This window comes from Trichechus manatus, unplaced genomic scaffold (genome assembly GCF_000243295.1).
Source record: "Trichechus manatus latirostris isolate Lorelei unplaced genomic scaffold, TriManLat1.0 scaffold00021, whole genome shotgun sequence".
NCBI lineage: Eukaryota > Metazoa > Chordata > Mammalia > Sirenia > Trichechidae > Trichechus > Trichechus manatus.
In genome coordinates, this window is record NW_004443957.1 from 3,042,897 (window position 1) to 3,052,965 (window position 10,069).

Sequence of the window (10,069 nt, forward strand, 5' to 3'; positions counted from 1 at the left end):
AAAAGGTCGAGAAGGGAGAGGGTTTGACATGTCGTGGGGTTGTTAACCAATGTCATAAAACAATATGTGTACTACTGTTTCATGAGAAACTACTTGTTCTGTAAGCCTTCACCTGAAGTACAATAAAAAATTAAAAAAAAAAAGAATACGATATATATAAAGTTTAAAAGCATGAAACACAATACTATATGGTCACAGCAACATATAGTAGAAGTATAAAAACGTACCTGGGAAACATAAATAAAAAATTCAGATAGTGTTAACTTCTGAGGAAGGAGGGCAGTTAGGTTGCAGAACAAGTATACAAACTCTATGTATAATGTTTTCTTTATTAAAAAAAATACACTAATAATGCAGGATGTTAAGATTTGTCTTAACTGAGTAGTCGGTATATAGATGTTTATTATACTATTCTTCCTACTTTTTATATTCTTTTTAAGTGGAAGTATTGAAATACTTTATAATAATCAACAGCTAGCTTAATGAAGAAAAGAGCCAAACTCTTTGTCATCTGGGAACCAGTGTCTACCTCAGACCATCAGTTCACAACCTTTGATTTAGAAAACAGATCCCTGACTGTTGGCTAGGAATGGTGGTAAACAGTGCACGTGACACTTCATGGCATCATGAGTTGGTGCAACTCCTTGAAAAGTACACTGCCAAAACTGTAAGATTATTCATATTCACCGACCCAATAATAAGATGCTGGAAGTTTATTCTAAAGAAATAATTCAGAGGAGAAACAAAGCTTTGATACGTGAAGAATTTAATTATGGCATTATCTATAATTTTGAAAAAAATGGAAACAATTTTAAATGTCTATCAATAAAGGATACACAAGTAAATTATGGGATGCTAACTGCATAGAATACTGTAATACCATTAAAAATAAGTTTGAAGGCAATGTAGAAAATGTAACATGTTTATGGGAGAATATATAAAACAAAATAAATTATTTGTATGGCAGTATTATTGTTATAAAAATATATGCACATTTGGACAAAAACTGGACAACAACAGGCAAAAATGAAAAACTTTAGCTGATAAAATTGTGGGCAATTTAAAAAAAATTTTAATGTCTTATTAGTTTTACTCTTTAAAAATGTTGAACTAAATTGGACTGAAACATGTTTGGTAAGAATGTTTGAGTTACTTTGGGTTTTTTATTTTTGAAATATTCTCTAGGATACTTTTGTTGTGGTTTTTATCTTATATTTACTTAATTTTTAAATTTTAGCCATCAGAGATAGAAATGGAGTCTCAGATACATCTCTATGGGCACACAGAAGAGATAACCAGCTTGTTTGTTTGCAAACCGTACAGCATAATGATAAGCGTGAGCAGAGACGGAACCTGCATCATATGGGATTTAAACAGGTACCGAAGGTCTCCAACTCAAACAGAGCTGTTTTTAGTGTTTCAGTTTTTACTGTGTGAAACAGATACACTAGAATAATATCTTTGTATTTTAATACTCTTAAGCATGAAATACAAACTTTACCTTTGTAATTTTATTGAAATCAAAAGATCAGCTAGGAAAATATATATGCCTTATGAATACATGTACTAAGGGTAAGAATTATAGAAATAAGAGGATATAATTATGTTAAAGGATTGTATATAATTCATGTCTTTTGTCTTTCAGGCTGTGCTACGTACAAAGTTTGGCTGGACACAAAAGCCCTGTCACAGCTGTCTCTGCTAGTGAAACTACAGGTGATATTGCTACCGTGTGTGATTCAGGTGAGTAGTGCCCAACATCAAAGCATAGGGACATGGCTTTCTTTAACAGTGCATTCCGCCAGCCAGTTCTATTGTAGGTTGAGTGTTGGACATGTGTTCTCGAAGATCCCGGACAGGTCTAAATATTTGGTAAGAGCGTGTATGTGAATTACAATACAATAAGGCCCAATATTGAATTCATCAGTTTAGGAAGGCATCAACTTATGTAAAAGTTAGCATTGTCACAATTTAACTCTTTTCGTGATGTATGTAAAATTGCATTTGAGCACATGTAAGTTATGCAAATGATTGTTATATAATTATCTTAATTTTCTTGATTTTTATATTTTTTTTTTTTGCTTCTACTTTTTATCTGTTAACTTTGTTACCTTCCTTCTAGCTAATTGAAAAGCAGTACCAGATGACCAAATTTGAATGTATCTTTTCCAGTTCCTGAGAGAGAGTAATAGTATTGATAGTAAATGATGGTATAGTTTGCCTTAAAAATTAAACATGATAAAGATATATCTCCTAGACAAAAGTTTCGTTTTTGTTTTTTTCATGTATACGTGTTAAAACCCGATACATCCAGCAGGAAGTTACAGTTGAAAATTTTATTAATTTTCTGATTGCATTTCTATCCTTAAGTTTCTTTAAAAATTGAAAGAATCCTTTGAAAAATTGCTTGCTTCTTACTGTCCACTCAGTATAGACTGTCTTTGACATATCTGTAACGGGTGGTCCTCTACCCTTTGCTTGCATTTTTGATATCTCTTGTTCTAGATGGCTTTTTTTTTTTTAACAAAACATTCATTCTTGTGTTCAAAAAAAGTAAGTCTACTGTCATGATTAAAGATTTCAGATGTGAAAGTATTTGCCAGTCTTAGCCCCCAATCATAAAATAATGTCATGAGAACATTTTTATATCCTAATGACCATAAGTAAGCGAAAACATCTTACTTACACAGTTGACTTTGGTAATAGAAAGGAGCCCTCGTGGCGCAATCATTAAAGTGCATGGCTGCTAACCAAAAGGTCAGCAGTTCGAACCCATCAGCTGCCTGTGGGAGAAAAATGTGGCAGTCTGCTTCCATAAACATTTGCAGCCTTGGAAACCCTATGGGGCAATTATAATCTGTCCTATAGGGTCACTATGAGTTGGAATCAACTTGACAGCAATGAGTTTGGTTGGTTTTGGTTTTGGTAATAGAAGTGTGAGCAGATGATTGATGACTTTGCTAATTGTTCTTCCTTGATTTGTACATTAGCAGCTTTTAGTGTATCATATCAAGAGGGATGCTGGGGAAATAATATAAACTATTTATATTGAGTTCTCTACTTTCTTGTTTTGGCAACATTTGAAAGTTAGGACTGATCCTGAGGGAGGTTAATTTTGTAAAGTTAATTACTTTCTTTCTGCCAGTAGTGATTTGTATCTATGATATTATATCAGTTACTCATATGGGAACCAGAAACAAAATTACTTTCGCTGAAATTACTAACTCACTAACAGGGGATTCAGGTGTCTCTCAGCAGCCTACAGTATACTAGAGTAATGGGTAGAACTTTTTTTCCTATTTGAACAAAAAGACTTTCTCAACTTTTTTAAGGCCTTTTGGTACATATATAAAAGACTTCATTAAGAGCATTTGGTATCTAGAGAACATAATAACCATTTTTTGAAAGTGAGGCCAAATTTATGTTCAGTGACCTAGACTAGAGTTCATCCTCCTATTCTTATAGGCCAAAAAGGGGAGAAAATTATCAGATTAAGCCTATCAAAAATCTTGACCCTTTTAGAGGTGTCATCCAAGTAACCATAAAATCAAAATTTAAATATATATATATATATATTTAAATTTTAATTTTAAAGTTACTTGGTTACCCCTAATACAGATTTTTTTGAGAAGAAATCTATGTATATATATATTTTTTGAGAAGAGAAGATATATATAAACACACCCATATATATTTTTTCCTGAGGAGATTATATACATATATATAATACATATTAGCAAGTTATATATTAGCAAGCTTATTCCCCCATTCATAAAATTTTCTAGTGCTTAGTATGGGGTATGCTTTTTATAGTGATGAAATGTGAAATTTATTAAACTATGAAAATGTTATAATAGTTGGTTTCTGTATTTTTTAATTATTCTACCACTGGATAAAATATATACTTTTGAACTAGGGTAAGATACCCATAGCCCGGTTCTGTTTTGCCAGTGGCATTATGAAGTTAATATAATATTCTAAGATTCTAAAATTCAGGGCAGGGGGAGGCTCTCCCATTAATTTTCATTTCCATGAGGATGTATAGGAAAAATAGAGTTTGCTTTTGTTTTTGTTTGGCTTTTTAAGGAATGCTCAACTTTCTGACTTACAGTTGGTGTGTTAAATTATACATGAAAGCCCCTAGTATTGGGTGAGGGTCTTGATTTTAGATATTTACAGTCTTAGGCAAATGAGTAGTTATTTGGTTTTATTTGTAGCCCAGGTTGGCTAATTTTTTGGCTATTTACTTCCAAACTATACTTCAAAGAGTCCAGGAGCACATTTAGTTTTTTTATTTTGAAGAATTGAGCCATGCAGCAGCTGTAGGTTACAATGACCAACCCCTACATTAATATCTTTGAGGATATGTATTCAGTAAGTTTTACGAGCTTTCTAACCTTACTAGTACTCATCTGGTTAGTTTATCTTTTTATTTTTTACTCTTTTATTGGATATTAAATTTAAAAAAGTGAAATACAACCTAATCATGGAAGAGTTCACCATCTATAATCATATTTCTTTCAAATACTGAGTCTCCTGCATCCTGATGCTTTATTTTGATAATATCTCCTAATCAATACTCTACAGTGGGAAGTCTTAGTAGAACCTGGGCATTTTGGTCTGTGATGTTTGAAGATCTTTAGCATATCTTTAAAGAAGTATTTCCAATATTTGTTTCTTTGCTATAAAATATTAAATATTGTCATTGCCTAAATAAATTCTCTACTTTCATAGTACATCTACTGGAAAGATAAAATTAAGTATGGTGAGACTGTGTCATCCAATTTTTATCATTCCTCTTAACCTTTTTCTTTATCAGCATGAGAATACTTCCCCAAAGGAGGCAGGGCACATCCTCATGAGGCCTCAAACCACCATCCCCAGTTTATAGAGGACGGCAAGCAATTATTGCCTCCTCTACCCCCTGGGAAACTGAAGTCCATTTACTCTATGGTTAAATTAAAAATTCATTTAATAAGGCATTGATTTGTAAGATTCATGATAGATTTACCTTGTTGTACATTGTGATGACTCCCTCACCCCCACTGGTCGTTGTAAAATAAACATGCATGCAAAGCTCTATGCAACTTATAGTAATTTCGTTTATACAGTCTTCAGTCATGGGTTGCATATAAACTTCATCACTAAAACAAATGAGCCTGCGGGGATTCCCCCCAGGACCCAGTGTGGGTGGGCTCTTAGATGCCCACATTCTGGTGACTGATGGGTTGATTTTGGTGTTTCAGCTGGTGGAGGCAGTGACCTCAGACTGTGGACAGTGAATGGGGACCTCGTTGGACATGTCCACTGCAGGGAGATCATCTGTTCTGTTGCTTTCTCCAACCAGCCTGAAGGAGTATCTATCAATGTGATTGCTGGGGGCTTAGAAAATGGAATTGTACGGTAAGAGGGGTTTTGATTCTCTTGGTTCGCTTTCCTTCATACGGATATAGCAGTTGCAGAAATTAGTTTTTAATACCTAGGCATATTACTATTTAATATTTAGAGATTTTAAATCACCTTTGGATATAGGTTGTTCAGTTATTCCTGTTTTATTTCTAAATAATAAAAATGACTATTGCGATTTTAAAATTTTATATTGTTTGCTAACTATAAAAGAATAACAATAGAAGGTATACAAAGTATAAAGTTCCCTTACTCCCATAACACCCCCTGCAAACTTCCCAGAGGTAACTACTGTTAATTGTTTACTGTGTTTCCTTCCAGATGATTTTTAACAAATAAACAAATATGTAGGGTTTTCTTAGGAAAGGTAATTTTAGTTTGCATAATGAGATGATGACTTTTTTCTCCTCTAGGTTATGGAGCACTTGGGACTTAAAGCCTGTGCGGGAAATTACATTTCCTAAATCACATAAGCCTATTGTAAGGTAAAATATTCTCCCCCTTTATTCTTCATAATATATTTTATGACTGTGTTTTTATTAGGGTGATGTTAAAGCATAGAGACCTAAAGAAATGTATGATTAAAATCATCATTATTAAAAGCCAACCATTTATTAAACACCAGGTTGCCCATGACAAAGTACCAAGAGAGAGGCATAGTCCTCGTCTTCTTGGACCTTGAAATCTGAGTCAAGACCTTACTGTCTAGTTGAAAGGCATGCTGGTATAACGCCCGGGTAAGGCCTCTTGAATTATGGAAACTTTATTTTTTTTCTTTCTTGAAAAGGCTGGCAAGCAACCAGTTAAGGAGCCCTGGTGGTGCAGTAGTTAAGCGCTTGGCTGCTAACTGACGGGTCAGCAGTTCGAACCCACCAGCAGCTCTGCAGGAGAAAAGACCTAGCGATCTGCTCCCTTAAAGATTACAGCCCAGGACACCCTATGGGGCAGTTCCACCCTGTCATAATAGGGTCACTGGGAGTCAGAAATCGACTGGACAGCATACAACAACAATCCTTTGCTAATAGTTAACAATTTGACTTTAAAAATTCAATTGGAAGTGATTCCAATTGTACTTTATTAAAACAGATTTATTTTCAATGCACCAAATTTAAAGATTAATGAACTTATTAATGTTATATCTTTACTCTTTTTTCTTTCAGGGAAATAAAATATCTCTAAAATAATACTGTCATTTATTTCTATAAGGAGAAAATCTAATACTGTTATTTTTTTTGAAGTTTCCTATACCTGACTAAAAGGAGCCCTGGTGGCACAGTGGTTAAAGCACTCGGCTGCTAACCAAAAGGTCGGTGGTTCAAATCCACCAGCTGCTCCGCAGGAGAAAGATGTGGCAGTCTGCTTCCATAAAGATTTACAGCCTTGGAAACTCTTTGGGGCAGTTCTGTTCTGTCCTATAGGGTCACTATGAGTCGGAATCGACTTGATGGCAGTGTGTGGGTATACCTGATTATTTGCTGTTTAGGTAATAAAGAAAACACGCAAAGAAGGAACACACTGATCTCTTTGATCCTGATTTTATTCTACATCACCCAGTCAGAATGAGCTTTACAAATATGTCATCAGGATAATTAAACTGTATTAGAATTACGGTTTAAACCAATGAGTTGTACGCAGTCATTTAGTTGATATCTCTCTGCTCCAGTGAAGATAACTTCTTTACACTAACTTCTGTCTGTTCACCACTATGCCAGTACAGTGTTAAGAGATAAAATGTACGAACTGGATTTATTTTGCAGCCTTACATTTTCCTGTGATGGCCACCACTTGTACACAGCCAACAGTGAGGGAACCGTGATTGCCTGGTGTCGGAAGGACCAGCAGCGCTTGAAACAGCCCATGTTCTACTCCTTCCTCAGCAGCTATGCAGCCGGCTGAATGTGAGAGAACTTGGCATTCTCCAGAGCACTCTAAGTCCAAACTGCATTGGTTGACTTCACCAGTTTTAGAAGATTGACCTGAAGAAATGGATGACTAAACACATCATCCGATTCATCTGCACAACATTCTGGAGCCTACAAGGTCCCGAGCGGAGTTTTGTTTTGATCAGTGGCAATGTGGAGGGCTGTCTCATGTGTACTAACCAACAAGCTTTAAGCCTTGCGTGGTAAAGTAAAAGCTTATGTTTAAAGTGCTCTCCCACAAAGGTATTCTAAAGAAAAGATTAGGGTCTCCTTTTTTTGTATTATCCCCAAAGGGCCAGGAGTATTTAAATTGGAATAATTGTTTACATAAAATACTATGAAACATATGTTACATTTTTAAAGTTTGCCCTGAGGTAGCCCCTCCCCCCCAAAAGAAAGGAAAGAAAAAAAAGAATTCAGGACTCGATAATTGCTTTCTTTGAGAAGAAATTATTCAGTAGGTGCCTCTGCACCAAACAATCTATGGAATATCTGATACTAAAAATAAACTACTGATGAATCTCAACGTTGGCAGTTTTTGCCATTTGCCTTCTTAGCTCAAAGTACAACCAGAATTTTTTGACAGCCACCAAATTCAGGGATCTTTGATTTCAGACACATCCTGTTTCTTCATAAAAATCTTAACTTAAAATCCATAACACTAGATGTTGAATATCTCTAGCTGAGTCACTAAGGTTTAAATACAATGATAATGTATTTAATATCTGCCATTCACAGATCATTGAATACTTAACAATTTGCAATAGAAAGCCTCCACTATGCAAAAAGTTTGCACAGATGTTAATAGTGCGGTCTAGAGAAGTCATTTACTCTAATGTGCAGAAAGAGTTTTCATCCCCAAAACAGAATGAGAAAAGAAAAGGAGACAGCTTACTTTGTTTTAAACAGGAGGCAGGGTAGTTCTTTCAGGAAACATCCGCTCTGTTTCTACTAACCTGTATCACCTGAGAATTCCTAAAAATCTTGGAATAGTCTCTCTCTACCGTGATATTATGGCTCTGTTTTTACCTGGGGTGCTGTCTGATTGGCTTTGAAAGCACTGTAAAATAAGCTCAGTAATATGTTACCACAGGATAAAAATATGTATTCCTAAGAATAAGTTGCGCGTTTGTTATGGAAATTTAATTCATATGGTGTTTACAGAACTACTTTTGTAATTTCCAGACTTTCTAAAACATTCTGCTTAAAAACTGTATAAAATGCAATTCCAAAGTCTCTGCTGTCCAGATAGGGAGAAGAGGAAGCAAATGGCTGCGTGTGCTTTTAGCTGTGAGTTGTGTACAGTGGAAGAACACTTAGCAGCCTGGATTAGATGGTGGTTTGCATAGGTTGGGTATTTATTAATTCTGAGGTCCAAGGAGGTGCAGAGATAAGATTATCCTATTCACGTTTAAGTGATTTGCTTTGTTTAAAAACAAAATTGCAGCTATTTAACTTTCATTTTTTGACTGAGAGCTTTAAATTAGTCCCCTATTAGAACAGGGATGCTACTCAGTCCTTTTTTTTTTTTTTTTAGGCCGAATTTCATCATTTATCTAAAGAGAAAAATATGCAAAATAACTGGTCTTATTAAGAGTGCAATATTATATTTTTATGTAAAAATAAAAATTAATTTTGGGGGATTATTTATTCAGCATGAAGGTTAATATGTATATGTTTGAAACACTTCATAATGTGCATGGTGTAGTAAATATTTCTGTAAATTATCACAAGCTCTGTTATCTTTGTATACACTGCCACTTCAATTTGGGAATAAATTTCATGAAAATGAATTTAAAGACCTATTCTTTACAGAGTTTAAATATTATGACCATATCCAAGTCGGTGGCTTCTTTTTTTTTTTAACTCACATAGATTCTGTCTTTAGAACCACTATAAATGTTTGTCACTAGGAAAGGATAACTTCATTTCTTAATTGAGATTTTTGTGCTTAAGTTTAGATTTCAACCGTTACTTCCCTTAAGTGGAGTTTAACAGCAGCCCCAAGATCAAATCATCCATTTTAAAGAAAAGAACATCTGTCCCCTCCCCAGTAGCTGATCTTTATTGAGCCGCTGCTGTGCACCAGACACGATGCTAAGTGCCGAGGAGACAGTGCTGCACAAAAACAGAATGCTCGTCCCAGCACTTGTGGGGGTTACAGGCTGGTGGAGAAATGTATCATAGGTAACACACACTGAGTATATATAGTATATAACCATGGTTAAATGCTATGAAGGTAGAGTATAGGACACTCTGAGAAAAAAATAACAGGAAAAATTCCATTTAGATTGAGGGTGTCTATGAAAGACTCTTGAGGAAGTGAAATTTTTGTTGAAACCTAATGGATGAATAGGAATTCAACAGGTGAAGCTAGGGGCAGATATGTTCCAGACAGAGCGTGATAACACTCGTGAAGCCCTTGAGGTGTAAACATCAAAGAACAGAGGCCCAGTAAAGGAAAGAGTATCCTGTACATACCCCAGAGTCCCTGCATGATACCAGCGGTTAACCTGCTTGGCTGCTAACTGAAAGTTTAGAGGTTCGAGTCCACCCAGAGGCACCTTAGAAGAAAGAACTGGCAATCTACTTTCAAAAAATTAGCCATTGAAAACCCTGTGGAGCACAGTTCTACTCTGGCATACATGGGATCTCCATGAGTGTCATGGTTTGAATTATGTCCCCCCAAAAAATGTGTGTATCAATTTGACTAGGCCATGATTCCTGGTACTGTGTGATTT

General features: G+C 35.2%; 1 protein-coding gene across 6 annotated transcripts in view; it reads left to right on the plus strand.

Moving 5' to 3' along the window:
- Nucleotides 1-9,112, plus strand: part of LYST (lysosomal trafficking regulator) — a 213,960-nt gene extending 204,848 nt beyond the window's left edge. For 4 of the 6 annotated variants that reach the window (XM_023727995.1, XM_004372798.2, XM_023727997.1 and 1 more), the window contains 5 exons: nt 1,238-1,377; nt 1,646-1,743; nt 5,247-5,403; nt 5,820-5,891; nt 7,164-9,112. In XM_023727995.1, coding sequence (XP_023583763.1) covers nt 1,238-1,377; nt 1,646-1,743; nt 5,247-5,403; nt 5,820-5,891; nt 7,164-7,302 — 606 coding nt within the window. In that variant the 3' untranslated portion in view covers nt 7,303-9,112. Of the gene's footprint in view, nt 1-1,237; nt 1,378-1,645; nt 1,744-5,246; nt 5,404-5,819; nt 5,892-7,163 lie in introns of those variants that run through there. The other 2 variants (XM_023727998.1, XR_002823473.1) reach the window with 2 other exon arrangements.
- The last annotated feature ends 957 nt before the right edge of the window (nt 9,113-10,069 follow it).